The sequence below is a fragment of the Sciurus carolinensis genome, chromosome 19 (genome assembly GCF_902686445.1).
Source record: "Sciurus carolinensis chromosome 19, mSciCar1.2, whole genome shotgun sequence".
NCBI lineage: Eukaryota > Metazoa > Chordata > Mammalia > Rodentia > Sciuridae > Sciurus > Sciurus carolinensis.
Genome location: NC_062231.1, coordinates 21,340,312 through 21,355,588, shown reverse-complemented (window position 1 = coordinate 21,355,588; position 15,277 = coordinate 21,340,312). Strand labels below are relative to the sequence as shown.

Here is a 15,277-nt window from a genome sequence, read left to right as displayed (position 1 = left end):
CAACCTGGTGACTTGGTTACTGTTTATTATTCCTGTTCGATGCACGGAAAAACCCAGCCCGAGAGGTTCAAAGATGTGTCCCAGTTGACAACCGAGCTGAGGCCAGGAATTCAGATGCTGGCAGGTTGGCTCCTGAGGATCCTCCAGACACGAGATTTTTATTTCTATGGTTGAGTGATACTAAATAAACCACAGACAGACAGACTAATGCCCACATAGCAACAAGAAGGGAAGGCCATGGTGAGCTTTTCAAGGAACTCATATAGAAGTTGTTCAAAAGTGACCAGGTTCTAGGTACAGTGGTGCATACCTGAAATTTCAGGAGCTGAGATTGGAGGCTCCTTAAGTTGGAGGCTAGCTCAGCAACTTAGCAAGACTGTGTCTCAAAAGAAAAACTACAAAAGGGTTGGGAATGTAGCTCAGTGCTAGCTCAGAATGCAGGAGGCCCTGGGTTCCACTACCAGACCACATGAAAAGGAAGGAAGGAAGGAAGGAAGGAAGGAAGGAAGGAAGGAAGGAAGGAAGGAAGGAAGGAAGGAAGGAAGGAAGGAAGGAAGGAAGGGAGGGAGGGAGGGAGGGAGGGAGGAAGGAAGGGAGGGAGGGAGGAAGGAAATGGGGGCTGGGCTGTGAATCCAGGTGTAGGAGTTCTGCCGAGAAGACTCAGTCACTTGGGTGTGGTGATTTTCTTCTCTGAAATGGACTAGCCAGGCTGCTTCTCTGTCTTTGACTGCAAACTGTGTTTTCTGCTTGTTTGTCGTATTTGACTCCAAGTGACTTAGAGCTGGTTTTGCAAACTCAGGTTATTCTGCAAGTTTGGGATTGACCGAATAAATATGAAAAGCGCAGTGCAACTTGGAATTCAGATTTTTTTAAATGTAGGTTTTTTTAGTATAATGATGTCCTGTGCAATGTTTACCTGAAATTCAAATGAAACTGGTCCTGTCCCTCCTATTTGCTAATCTTGTGATTTTATAAAGGAAGGAGGACGTGTACCCCTGCTGAAGTCATTGATTTCTTATCTAATATCCAGGGGTCTTGCGGAGCTCTTGAGGTGGATGGTCTGAGGGTGCGGCGTGAGGTTTTGCCATCTTGAGCTCTGTTTCATTTACTGCACTCTCCTTTCTCCAGTTTTTGGATGAGGGGAATGTGTGAGGGCTCTGAGGTTCCTCGTAGAACAGAGAGAATTAAAACAAAAGATGCTTCCAGAACAAAGGTGCAGATGACATGGCAAGGGAGTTGGGGGTGGGGCATGGTGGTGCTCACCTGGGGAGGAGGCTGAGGCAGGAGGATCGAGAGTTCAAAGCCAGCCTCAACAACTCATCAGGGCCCTAAGCAACTCAGCGAGGGCCTGTCTCTAAATAAAATACACACAAAAAGTCTTGGGGATGTGGCTCAGTGGGTAAGCACCCCTGGGTTCAATCCCTGGTACCAAAAAAAAAAAAAAAAAACACACACACTAAATTAAAAAAAAAAAAAACCTTTAAAGGGGAGGGAGGGTAGTGTGGAAAATTCTAGAAATATTTTGAAAGGTTATAAAAATGGGCTTGTTACTGAAGGCATAAGCCGTAGTATAGCTTAGTTGGAATATTATGCAGAAGATGCACTGTTTATCTGTCTTTAAGACCAAATATCTGAGACCAAATAACTAGCATTTGAATTCGCCCAATTATTCCTCCTGTATTCAGTGGTTCACAATGTGAGGAAGGGAAGCACCATCTTGGGCCCTGGGGATCAATAGGATTAGGGCTTCCCTCCCATGGTTCAGTGTAGAGACAGAAAGAGACACGGATTTGAAATACAGTGTGAGAAAGTGTGAACAGATAAAAGTATGAGCAGAAAGATTGGACCTGTGTTTCTTGCAAAATCAACTTAACACTCAAGTTAAGTTCAGGAAAACAATTTTTTTGTTGTTGTTTTCACCCTTGATTCCCCCACCGGAGAATGATTTTTATTTGGTAAAACAATTATTTTCTCAAATCGGGTTGCTTTTCCAAAAACACACAAAGGAACCACACACTCAAAGGTGACAGATTTTGAGGTGTTGGCCTCTATGTGGAGATGAACACGGTCCACCTGCCAAATCTCGCTCATTAGCCACTTTTTTTTTTTTTTTTTTTAAACTAAAGATGAGAAGACAATCGAGTTAATTGGCCCCTACTCTGCTTTGGGGCCATAATTGCTGAAGTACGTGCCACAGAAACCATGTGGTCCTCCATGCTGAGAATATTTACCACCCAGTCCATTAGGAAGCTCGTGGACCCTCGCACCCAACACCAGCGCTTGATGGTCGATTTCTTTCCTCCGAGGACTCCGCCCCAGGTGTGTGTACTCTTTGGTTTTTCCCTCCCTATAAGGACAAATCTTTGCTTTTAATTTTAATAAAGGAAACAAACCTAATCACACACCTTCAAGTTGGGAAAAAAAAGCTTCTTGGAACTTTAACATAAATGCACAAGGGCTACTTTGCGTTGCAACTGGCTACACTTGCCAGGCGCGTGGGACTGGGGCGCGCAGGAGAGGAGCCAGGTGCACCAGAGCGCGAGTGCGCAGGCGCCCAGAGCGCAGGTGAGTCTGTCTGCGGAGGTCAGAGAAGGCGGTTCTGAGCCGAGCAACACGCCAACCGTGAGTTCTTGTTATTTCATTATTTGAAGCTCCGGTGATGATCTCATCGCTGCTATAACTGCACAGCTGTAATCAGGGCGTCTACCTGCTCCACTTCCTTAGTGTCTAAGTTGAATGCCGTTTTCTAACCTGGTGGACATTTAAGAAAAGCGCTTCCTTTTCCTTTGGGCTGAGCTCAACCAGCAGCAGGTTCTTACTCAGGGTTGCCCCCCGCCATAGATCGGGGTAAATCAGAGCTCAGCGTGTTCACACTGAGATGCACCGTTTTTGAAGAGTTTGGTGACTGAATGAAGCAAAAGAGACCCTGCTGAATTAGGGAACTAACAGGAAACTTCTTGGTGGCTAAGCAGAGGCTTAGCAGATAAGTCACTAAGAGGGGGAAAATGGTTGGAAAGGCTTTTTTCTTTTCAGGAAGGGATGGAACAGCATGGTGCTTGCAAGATAAGCTATCGGAATATAGGTGGTATTTTTGGGAATGTGTTAGGATGCTCCCAAGAAGCCAAGTCATGGTGGACTTTTCCTCAAAAGAAGGTTTAATTTGAAGTTGATGCTTTTTCTTAATGGTTTTGGATGAAGCGATACAGGCAGACACATCTTTAACAGAAAGAAAATACTGAAGGAGGCCAGTTCAGATCAGACTACTGCACCAGTCCTAGCTAAGAGGTCAGACAATAAGGTGCATAACCAAGGTGGGGGGAACAGAAAAATACCCCTTTTCAATTTGTAGGCTTAGAAAATTCACTGTCATGTATGTGAAGTGTTTCTCATTCTGAACCACATTTACATTCCCATCTATTACCTTGAGCAGAGAGAAAATAAGATTGTAGTTCCATATGAAATTCTAGAGAAGTCTGCGTCCTGGAACTCAATTTATAGGGAGTAGAAACAGACGTGGCTACAGACCCATTGTCACCGAGATCCTTAAGCTAACATTAAGTCCTGTTCTTATTAAGCTTGTCACCTTTGCCCCTAGTTAAGAGAGTTTTCAGTTCTCTGTTCTCACTTCCAGATAGACTTTTTCCTCTAACGAATTAGCACCTGAGGTTTATTAATTCTACTAACAGACGGTCCTGACACATACAAGTCTCACCATGAAAACGTTTGGGTTTTTTAATCAGGATGGTCTCTGCCCACGTGGATTCTTCCCTGGGCTGCATAAATAGCTCGAGGCCTGGGCATTTCAATGAGGCTGAAGTGCTTGAACCGCTGGCAGCCCTGAATTTCAGCTTCCCCTCTCCCCACACTCCTGCTGTGATGCACAGCCAATTTCAAATTCAAGGAGAGGGGCTGGGTGCAAATCCTTGCAGAGGGTTGTGGAGAGAGACCCAGGGTGTGTCCGATCCTGCAGCTGTAAAGGAGGAAGGTGTCTCTCCCCCTGTGCTGTCGGAGGGGTGTGGGGGCAGGGAGGGTCACAATGGTGACCTCAGTTTACATCAACCTGTAGACGATGGTGTTTTCCCAGAAGTGAAAGTTCAAACTCTAATTTGCCATGACAAGGCTAGCGATGTGACCAAAAACTCGGTCCTTGTCCCCAGTGCCCGTTCACGCCAGTTTAATAATGAGGGCATGGCTTTAAGAGAAAGGAAAAAGAAGTTTTATTGCTTTTGCTAGCAAGGGAGAAACCCAGGGGACTCCTGTCCCCAAGGCTGTGATTCTGCCCATCGGGGGGCACAGGGGGATTTTAAAGGAGCTCCTCGAGGGTGACATTCCAGGTGTGCTCTGGTGGGGGGTCCCGGGTACCCCGATGGTGTGTCTGATACTCACTTCTTAGATCCTCTGGGAGATACCGCCTTCCTGTGGGGAGCGTGTTCAAGGACAGTTAACTAGGGGAAAAGTGGCTCACACTGTCTCCCTAATCTTGTTAGGCTGTGGGGAGAGAGAAGATGGAAAAAGAAAATGTCCTTTTAAAAATAAGCAGCAAGGGGCGTAGAGAGGACCCCGGATGCAGTAAGAACATCATAGGCCACAGAGCTAGCCGCTGCTGAAGTCTGACCCTCTTAGACAGCAATTCCTTTTTCTTGTATTGGGAATTGAACTCAGAGGCACTTAACCACTGAGCCACATCCCCGGCCCCTTTTAAAAATTGTTTTATTTAGAGACAGGGTCTTGCTAAGTTACTGAAGGCCTCACCTGGTTGCCGAGGCTGACTTTGACCTTGCGATCCTCCTGCCTCGGCCTCGGCAGCTGCTGGTTCCAGGTGTGTGTCACTAGCACCTGGGATGTACAGTAGGTTACACATGGCAACTTCATATCGGCAAGAAGAGTCCAGGCCACAGTGGCTCAGTGATCAGGTCAGCTGTGTACTCCCCGTTGCTTTCTCGTTAGGGACTTATCCTCCCGTTCATGATATTGGAGGCCTGGATTTCTGCCAAAGACTGTTGAATTCTAAATATGTGCAAGGTGCAGTGCTGGAGTCGAGAGAGGGGTAAGAAGGTCCAACCCGCGTATGTTTCTGAAGAGGCACTATTCTAGAAACTTCAGATAAGGAGGATGCGTTTCTCCTGCGCGCGGGTGCTTAGTGCTCACTCTAGTGGGGAGCAGCCCCGTGGCCCAGGGTCTCCTCCAGTGTACCAGATCCGAGGCTGGCAGGGAGGCCCCGGAGGAGACTCCAGAGACCGCGACGACCAGCTCTGCTTCTGTAGGCTTCACAGAGGAGGCGGCTACCGAGCTGGAGAGGCCGCCTCTGGTGCCCACGGGGCTGGAGTGTTTACGGCAACTGGATCCTTTTTCTTGCCGTCATTTCCTGTCTCACCTACACTGGTTGATTACCCTTTGGATAGTCCTCTGCAAGGGCCTGGGCACCCTGATTGACAGGGTGGTTGTGACATAGCTCTTTGCCAGAGATAATGGTGGCACTTATCTGAAGCCACAGTGCCCCTGAGGGTAAGAATTAGCTGTCTGGGGTCTCGATGTACCAGGCCCCGCTTGTCTCAAACTCTCCTGTTTGAGTTAGGGTCCCAGGATTTTAATAATGCCCTACAGGGATGATAGTTCCTCAGCCTGGGGAAGGGTAGGCGTTCAGGTCTCATTTCCCCAGCTTGCTTCTTCCGGTAAGGTTCCCCACAGTTTCCGTTTTACGGCTCCTGGATGCTTCTTGGTCCTTAGGCCTCCTGCTGTCTGTCCTCCATTGTCCTTTCCTCTACCCACCTGTTCTTGGCTAACTAACCTACCTCACAAGGTGGTGTTGAATGTGGGTCCCAGGACCATGACCCTGAGTCCCACAAGCCAAGAAGGAGGCAGAAGTTCACAGTCCACCAGGGAGGCCACACGGAGGCCGCCCTTCCTGGTCCAGCCTCCTCGGCGGAAGCAAGCGCTTTGCAGAATACTAGGTTTCCAGGTTCTGGTTCGAAAGAGACCAGACAGGGAGCTCTAAGCTGGGAGGTGTGGGGCGGATCTTTCCCATTGAATATTCCTTCTGCAGTTGACTTTCAACGTAGGTGAGGCCTAAGACTCACCCAGGGCAGTGGATCTCAAAGTGTGGTCCAGAGACCAGCAAGCGTGAGCGGTACCCGGGACCTTGCTAGTGAGGCAAATTGTCAGGCCCTGTCCCAGATCCTTCAGATCTGAGGATGAGGCCCAGTCATTGAGGTCTCAGTGGCCCTACGGTGACTCTGATGCTTTGTTTATTTGTTGTAGTACTAGTGACTGGACCCAGGGACGCTCTACCACCGAGCTTCATTCTTTGCCCTTTTTATTTTGAGACAGGGTCTCACTAATTGACGAGGCTGGACTTGAATTTGCCATCCTCCTGCCTCAGCCCCCCAAGTCAGTGGCATGACAGGTGTGCCCCACCACGCCCGACTGACGCTTACTGCAATGCACAACACCCGATGGAAGGTGTTCATTAAAATAGTTTTCTGGACACCTTCCTGGAGATCCTGGGTCAGATGGGGGAGCAAACACTTGGCCAAGGACTGCCACACGTCCCTAGGCCTGGCCTTCCTGCTCCCGAAGCCGGCCTCCGCTTTCCCCTGGTAGGCTCGTCCCTATCACTGGGGTTCCCCGGGCCTGACGTTGAGCTCCTCACTGTGCCGTCTCCTGCCTAATGACCTCTCTGAACCTCTGAGTGCATCTGTCCAAGGGAGCAGAGATACAGGTGACCCTAGAAAAAGGCAGGATTGCCCAGGTTAGAGGGAGGAGGCGTGGAGTACCGGGCAGCCTCTGGAAAGGAGCAGGAGCCGACAGCTCTCTCGACTCTTCTGCCGTTTTCCTGAGCTGAGCTCTCTGCTCGGGGGTGGTTGTAGGTTAATCAGGAAAAGGGTCCCTGGAAGTCCGTGGTAGGTGCACTGTAGGACCCAAGCTGACCGTTCCAACTCCAGAAGGCAAGCCAGGGTGTGCCCTGTTGGGGACTGAGGACTGTTACCTTCTCTCCCTGTCTCCAGCCTTCTGACCCAAGGCCACGTGGAACCAGCCACATCCGGGTCCCTTCTGGCGCTGGGTCTTCCCCCTGCACCCTCTCTGCCCTGCCGCACCTGGTTCTACCTGCCGTCCATCACAGGGACCCCAGGCCGGTGAAGATGCTGAGAGCTTTCTACACAGATCGCCATGCTTAGTGGGATGGTCCCTAGGGTCCCTAGGGTGGGACTCTCACGACCTGACCACAAGTTGCTTTGGAACCTTGAGCAGCAAAGCTCTCCCCAGGAAGTTCTCCCTCGGGCTGGGGATTCCCTCCAGCAGAACTCTGCACACGAACCCTTCTCGATGTGTTTCCGGAACGTGAAGGCCGCCTTCCACAGCGGGGTGACCTCTTCGTTCCTCATGTTTTCTAATGTGCTCCCTGGATCAGGCCAGCGCAGCTGGAGCCGGTCTGTTTTGCCGTCTGTTATAGACACACACGTGCTCCTTGCACAAAAAGAATTTAAAAAAAAAAGGAAAAAAAACCCAAAGAAAACCAGCCACAGCTCCCACTTGCGGTAGGAAAGATGTTCCCCTGAATCCAGGTTCACGATCTAGGCCAGGCTGCTGCCCCACATTCTCTTCCTGGGATTTCAGCTGAGTGTTGGTACCAGCAGCTTCGGCAGCCAAACCGGCACTGCCGGAAGTAAGCACGTTGGACGTCGGTCTTAGAGAGTCTCCTGTGGGAAAAGCTTGGGGGCACTTGGGCTGGCTGCAGAGGTGGGCAGGTGTGGGGGGAAAGTCACGCAGCATGCTCGAGTTCCTCGGTGCTGGGAGTGAGGAGATTCCCGTGAAGCACCCACGTATTTAGAGACATGTGCGCCTGCATGTATCAGTCTTACAACTCAGTGGAATGTTCTAGAATTTTTTTTGTGTGTGTGTGTGTGGTACTACAGATTGAACCCAGGGGAGCTTAACCACTGAGCCACAACCTCAGCCCTTTTCATGTTTTATTAGAGACAGGATCTTGCTGAATTGCTTAGGGCCTCACTTATTTGCTGAGGCTGGCCTCAAACTTGGCTCCTCCTGTCTCAGCCTCCCAAGCTGCTGGGATGATGGGCGTGTGCCACTGGGGCCCTGCCGAGTGCTCCATAGGTTCCGAACACCTCTTAGCCAAGAAACAGCAGTCCCTGTTCTCGTCGCCGGCTGAGACCTGGTGTGAGTCCTTCCGAGAATGCTCCATGGAGTCAGAACACGGAATTTTCCAAGATCTCAAATTCAGGCTCTTCCACAAAACTTACGACTTCCGTTTCTGTTGTGCTGGCACCCAACTTCTGCAAAAGAAAACATCCCTCCTTAGATGACTCTTAGCAAACACCTCATCTCTTTGAATTCTTTATAATGTAAGTGATTTTTAACAAAATAACAATAGTGAATGTTGAAGAAAATACAGGAAACAGATTAGAAAGAGAAAAATAAAACCTACCCGTGACTCCCCGCTGTCTCGCCTCAGCCCTTTGCTCGGCAGCAGGATTCTGTACATTTGTGACTAAGTCATAGGGCTGCTCAGCTTTTGTTATTTTGGTGCTGGGATTTGAGCCCCAGATCTCATACACACTAAGCATGCAGTACACCCCAGCCACGTTCCTTGATGGGCACATTTCCTGTGGATGCTTTTATGTGATGGTGGCATTATTATTATATGCAAGTAATTATTATCTGACTCAATAGAAAAAGTTTGCAGACCTCTGGTCTAAACAACCACCCGATTTGAGGATAAATTTGACAAAGTCCAGCCATTATTCACTGAAAAGCACAAAACAGTCGATAGAAATGAAAGGAAATCACACCGGATGCAGGGGTGCACCCCACTCATCCCAGCGGCTCGGGAGGCTGAAGCAGGAGGATAGAAAGTTGAAGGCCAGCCTCAGCAACTGAGGGAGGCCTTAAGGAACTTAGCAAGACCCTGTCTCAAAATGAAAAATAAAAAGGGCTGGCAATGTGGCTCAGTGGTTAAACACCTGGGTTCAATCCCTGGTGCAAAAAAAAAAAAGAAAGAAAACCTAAATACATGGAGTGAGATGTTCTGTTTAGAGATTGGAAGAGTCAGTACTGTTAAGAAGCCATTTTTCTCCCAAATAAATCTATAATTTGACACAATCTGACTCAAAATTCCAGTTTGATTTTTTTTTTTAAATGACAGACTGGCTCTAAAATTGTGTCCTTGAAAAGGAATATCAAAATGACTTTGGAGATTTTATATAACTAAAAAATTATAGAAATCAAGTGACTTTTGAAGTCCTGACCCTCAAGATTTATCATCAAGCAAAATTATCACAGTATGGCTTTGCCTTGATCCGGGAAACCAAAGATAGAGTCCAGCAAGAGAGCCACCCCTGCAGAGGAAACTGGTTCATGACAAAGACACCAAGAAATGCACTGGGGAGAGGAGGTTTGCAGCAAGCGACACTGGAAAGACTATGGACTGCGGTTGTGGTTCAGTGGTAGAGCTCTTGTCTGGCATGTATGAGGCCCTGGGTTCGAGTCTCAGCACCACATATAAATAGGTGAATAAAATAAAGGTCCATCAACAACTAAAACTATATATATATATATATATATATAGAGAGAGAGAGAGAGAGAGAGAGAGAGAGAGATTTTAAAAGATCCGATAGCCACAGGTGAGTGACTGTTCCATTAAGTCCACTTCCTCCGAATGGGGATAGGACTCTGCACATGAAGTCATCTGCCTTCTCTGTGGCTTTTTCTGATAAGGAATGAAAGTCTCCCTTGGAAATTCTTTAGTGGCAACCAGGGTACCCGGGTGCAGAAACATGGAGTCTGAAAACCTGAGCAGAACCCTGGACAGTCTCACCCAGGCCCCTGCCGGTTCAGGAAGAGAAGGGCGGACATCCGGTTTGGGCTGACCAGGGTGCTCTTCACTGAATGGGGGCCTCGGTGAGACAGGAATGAACATGTCCAACCAAAACCAGCCAAAGAACCAGCCAGGCGACCGTCTCCTGGCCTCGGGGGGAACCCTGCCTTAGAGCAGAGAAAACCTAGAGCCCAGCCACCCTCCCCAGGGGCTCCACCCTGGGCCCCCGTGACACGGCTCGAGAACGGTCAGTGTTACCTCGCAGTGGGCGGTCACCAGGAGGTCTTTGATGTTACTTTTCGGTGCTGGAATGGGTGGAAACAACCTGGCCCATAAGTGACATCTAGAAACAGAGTAAAGGAAGGAGCCGGGTGAGCTTGGGCGTCTCTCTCATCCCTCAATGTCTATGCTGAGCGTTGACCTACTTAGTCCCAGGACTGGCTGTTGGATAAGCTCCAAATCTTTGCTGATCCAGGCTGGGCACAGTGGCGCACTCCTGTCATCCCAGTGGCTTGGGAGACTGAGGCAGGAGGATCGTGAGTTCAAAGCCAGCCTCAATCACTTAACAAGGCCCTAAGCAACTCAGTGAGACCCTGTCTCTAAATAAAACTCAAAAAAGGGCCAGGGATGTGGTTCAGTGGTTGAGCGTCCCTGGGTTCAATCCCTAGTACACCCCCAAAAACAAAACCCTTTGCCAACCCAGGCTTCCAGAGGCCCGCATCGTAACACTAGTCGCAGACCCCAGGGTGCTGCAGGGCTGAGGGGCTTCGAGAGGTCCAGGAGAGAGGCGGTATGGCTTCCTCCACGGCTGACTCATGGGCTTTGCTGCTTGCTTCTCCCTCCCTCTGGCCTGTCGTTCGCCCGACCCCCAGCCACAGGTGCCGTGTGCACAGAACATTTAGGTTCATGACGCTCTTTAATAGGAAGTTCATTATCTGAGTCGGGAGAGGCCTGAGACAGAACAGGTCGTTGAGCCTCGGAAGGGTCCTCTCCCCGACGGAGGGCCGGCTAGGATGGAGAGCGCTTCTGTGTGGGACCTAAGAAGCCTCAGGCCCTCAGGGCCAGGCGATGGAAGGGGGGAGTCAGCCCTTCACTGTGGAGGCTCATGCCTCTGAAATGATGTGCATCCAGAGCTCTGTTCTTTGGAGAAGTAATAGGTGAGCAACAAGAGCGTCTGAGTATACACACACATACACCTTCAATCGGTTTCATTGCACCTGTGTCCAATTCATCGACATATTCACAGAATTGAAAATGTGGGACTCGGTGGGTTAGCAGAGACCCGTAGGCAGTGAATGGGGGTGGGGGAGGGGGACAGGAACGCCAAGGTCAAACCAGCACAGAAATGAACAGGTCGCGGAACCCGAGAGGGTGTGCATTGGCTGAGGGCCACCAGGGGTCTGTCCGAGGTCTGAGCAGCGCCTGCCTGTGTGTCTCGTTTTCCATTTGGTCTCTGCTGACCTCAGAATGGCCACCCAGGAAGAAAAATGCTGTCAATTCGGCCTGATAACAAGAACCCTCCATCTAAGGGATGCATAGCAGGATGGAAAGTCCAGACACGGCCCCAGCTGGAAGCAGCTAGCGGGAAGCACACCTACGTGCTGCAGAGGAGGGAGCAGGTTAACAGCGCGACGCAGACGGCCACCGTGAGCAGGATGAGGACCCATTCCGTCAGAGGCTTCCTCTCCTCGCTTCCTGATGGGGGGAGAAAAGAGAAAGAGATCACTGTTGGGATCGGGGGCAGATTAAAAAAAAGAAAGGTCGAGGCTTAGAGCATCAGCAAGTGCTGGGTCACCCTGGGCAAGTGGCTTGAGCTTCCTGAGCCAGAGATGATGACGTCATCCCCTGAAGTGGCTGAGAGGCTGAAATGAAATTCTGGCAGTGAGGCCGCTTGTAATCTTAAAGCATTCTTGATTCATTTGGCAAGGACTTAGGGAGCCCATTTCAGGGTACTGCCACCTAGCTTCTGGATCGCAGCCACTTCAGGAGTAAGATTTTTTTAGATGGAAACGCCCAAAAGACAGGTGCCTGCTGATAAACTAATTGTGTCACAGGAAAAGTATTTTGACAAAGTTGAAGATTGAACTCATCTGAGAAGATATCGGTAGTTCACATAAAGATCGCAGACTCTCTTCTGAGTGCTTTATGATCTACATGATCCCCAAGTCTCTCCTTACCAATATGCCCATTTCACAGATAGGAAAGTAGAAGAAGATTATCACTGGTCAGTGCAGTAAGTATCTTGCATACCTCTGATGCTGCATCTAAATTTGTTACTCACTCACATGCAAGGGACAGACACTTCCATGGGGTTCAGTGTATGATTTTTTTGTAGTTCTTTTCTTTTCTTTTGGTTAGGTACTGGGAATGCATTCGAGAAAAACCCATGTGCTTCTCGAAATGGTATTTAAAGATGTGATGTACTTAGCCAGGTGCAGTGGGGCACATCTGTAACCCTGGTGGCTAAGGGGCTGAGGCAGGAGGATGGTGAGTCTGAGGCCAGCCTCAGCAACTTAGCAAGATCCTGTCTTAGAAGAGAAAAAAAAAAAAAAAAAGCTGGGCCTGAAACTCAGGGGTAGAGCAGCCCCAGGTTCAATCCCCAGTACAGAAAATAAAGGCGGGGCCGGGGAGCGGCGTGCTTGCTAAAGCACCTGCTGCACTTACAGAGAATAATGTAAACCTGGGTTAGCCCCCTGGACACAGCAGGCTCCTTTCTGTGGGAGCAACTGACTGCTCCTTCACCCATCCGTTTAACAAGTAGTCAGGAGGCTGCTCTGCTGTTTGGGGCACTGTCCAAGGTCCTGGGGCACAGGGGTTAAGAGAACAGCTGGGCCCACCAGGGAAGAACTGCAAGAAGTAACTGACAACACGCAATTTCACCACACCTGTGCCAGGGTGTGGGAGGCTCAGAGTGCCCATGGAGAAGAAGGTTCTAGTCCTCAGTTTGCCATTTAAATTGAGAAATGCATAGAGGTGGAAAATTCCAGGCCTTGTAAATAGACTAAGGTTCCCCAAACTCCAGAAGACTTAAAACCAGAAAGAATGAAAGAAAGAAAAAAGAGAGAGAGAGAGAGAAATTCAAGTGCAGCTGGGTGCAGTGGTGCATGCCTGTCATCCAAGTAGCTTGGGAGGCTGAGGCAGGAGGATTGCAAGTTCAAAGCCAGCCTCAGCATAAGCGAGGTGCTAAGCAACTCAGGGAGACCCTGTCCCTAAGTAAAATACAAAATAGGGCTGGGATGTGGCTCAGTGGTCGAGTGCCCCCAAGTTCAATCTCCAATACCAAAAAAAATTCAAGTGCCAAGAGGAAGCAGTGTCTTGAGATTCGGCGCCCTGAGTCCTGCCCCACCCCACCTCCTGCTTTGATGGATTCTGACGACTCTGACGGAGGTTCGTCATCTCCTTCACCAAAGCCTTCATTTCCTGCCTCCCTTCCCTTCTGCCTTCAGATATTTGGAGAGGCCTGGTCTGGAACAAGTCCTGGCTTTGTTCGTCCAGCTCCCCAAACCTCGCAGCCGATACCGTCTTCCTTTCTCTCTCGACCTAGTCTCCTGAATGAAGAGATGCTTCATTTGCCCAACTCTGAAACGGCTGTCAATCACGGGCGACCTCCTAGACAGCCAAAGCCAAAGGATTCTGGGTTTCTTCTCCCCAGTCATTTCTTCCCAACCTCCTTCCTGAACTTCAGACTGTCGAAGATCGAGTCCTCCTTGAAACAGAAACTGTGGTTCTGCAGCTCCAAGTTCCTTCCCCCCCTTTTCCCTCGCAGGCAGCCCTCCCCGCAGCAGGATCCTCCCGTGACCCGTGGGTATCTGCCCCTGCTCTCTCGTCTTTGAACTTTGGAATGTGTGTTCATCAGGGCCTCGTCTTTTAATTCCATGAACCCTTCTCCCAGGCCTTTCCTCCTGGCCCTAGCTCCAGCTCTAGATCCAAAACCGCCTACAGATGAAACACACTTGAGGGTTTTGCAAAACTGAGAACAGCCACAACCAAGTTTGCAGCAGAACTGCTTCCTTTACCCCTCCCCCATTGCAGTTCCCGCTCCCCCAAGCCCCCCAGCCCCGGGAAGCCAGCTGTGTCCCACTCTGCACAGCTCCTGCCTCTCCCTCCCTCGGTGTGCACCCCATGCAAGACAGGGATGCTTGCCTCCAACCAGGCAGGCCCAGCCTGTTAGACGGCCATCATTCTGGGCCTTGGTTTCCTTTTGAAACCAAGGCGGTTGAAACCTGGGGTCCTTCAGACCCCGCCCAAGCCCACCCCTTTGCTAATGCCCCTCATTTCCATCCAGGGTATCGCCACTTCATGTCCTTGGACCTTGAACAGAACTGACCGCAGACAAGGAGAGCATTGTCCCTGTTGAAAGTTTCCAGGTTGCAGCAAAAATTTAAATAATGAAAATAAAAATCCTCAGTCCCGGGAAAGAACGAGGAGCTGCTGCTTTTCTTTTTTAAATATTTTCTTAGGTGTCAATGGACCTTTACTTAATTTATTTATTTATATGTGGTGCTGAGGATGGAACCCAGGTACCCAGGCCAGGCAAGCACTCTACCCCGAGCCACCTCCCCAGCCCGAGGAGCTAATTTTTTACAACACGCTCTTGGTGCCAAGGGCTTAATGTGCACTCCTGACTTACTTCTGATGGCGACCACAGCTTGCAGGTGGCTCCCAGGAGCCTCTCTGCACAGACAAACAGAAGCAGAGGCAGGCAGAGTTCAGTCAGCTGCGAGCCCCAGCTAGTCGCTGGGTGGGCAGAATTCACACCCAGGACACAGAGACCCCGTTCCGCCCGCCCACAATGCCCAGGGCAGGCTGCGTGTGCCACGGCTTCACTTGGCATCTTCCAGGCATTTCTTGGTCACCCGGGACTCTCCAGAGCCTCGGCTCTGTGGCCGCATGCACTTCACTGCAGGGGAGCCCTGTGCCGTTCACGTCCTCACTGCTGGGCCTCCCTGAACCCCAGGCGCTTCTCTAACGGAAGGCAGCTGCCTTGCCAACTTCGCCCTTGTCTCGTGTTTCCTGGGCTCTAGGAGGGACTGAACTGCTTTCTAAAACAACCTGTAGCTATCCTATTGGGAAAAAAAGGTTTAATTTTGAAATGTCCTGTCTGTTACCACCAGGTATTAGCCTTGGTTTTTTTAAAATGGGGGAGAACCTGCTCAGAGAGGCACGCCTTTAACTTTTCCAAATCCCACTGATGCTCGGCAGCTGTAGGATTGGCATGCGGTTCTGCAGATGGCGCTCCCTGGCAAACCGGACCTTGCTTATAGCTGAGGAGCAACTGGGGCGAATTTATATCGGCACGTCCCATCCTGTCCCACTCTGTTTCCCACTGTGTGTGTGTGTGTGTGTGTGGCTGGGGATCGAGCCCAGGGCCTTGTGTTTGTGAGGCAAGTACACTACCCACTGAGCTCTATTCCCAGCCCCAATATTTCCCACTCTTATTGTCTG

General features: G+C 50.1%; 1 protein-coding gene across 2 annotated transcripts in view; it reads right to left on the bottom strand.

Moving 5' to 3' along the window:
- Nucleotides 1–7,960: 7,960 nt before the first annotated feature.
- Il5ra (interleukin 5 receptor subunit alpha) overlaps nucleotides 7,961–15,277 on the bottom strand; it is a 37,771-nt gene continuing 30,454 nt past the window's right edge. For both annotated transcript variants that reach the window (XM_047534800.1, XM_047534801.1), the window contains 3 exons: nucleotides 11,431–11,527; nucleotides 10,091–10,175; nucleotides 7,961–8,291 (listed from right to left, as the gene is read on the bottom strand). In XM_047534800.1, the coding sequence (XP_047390756.1) occupies nucleotides 8,205–8,291; nucleotides 10,091–10,175; nucleotides 11,431–11,527 (269 nt within the window). In that variant the 3' untranslated portion in view covers nucleotides 7,961–8,204. The remainder of the gene's footprint in view (nucleotides 8,292–10,090; nucleotides 10,176–11,430; nucleotides 11,528–15,277) is intronic.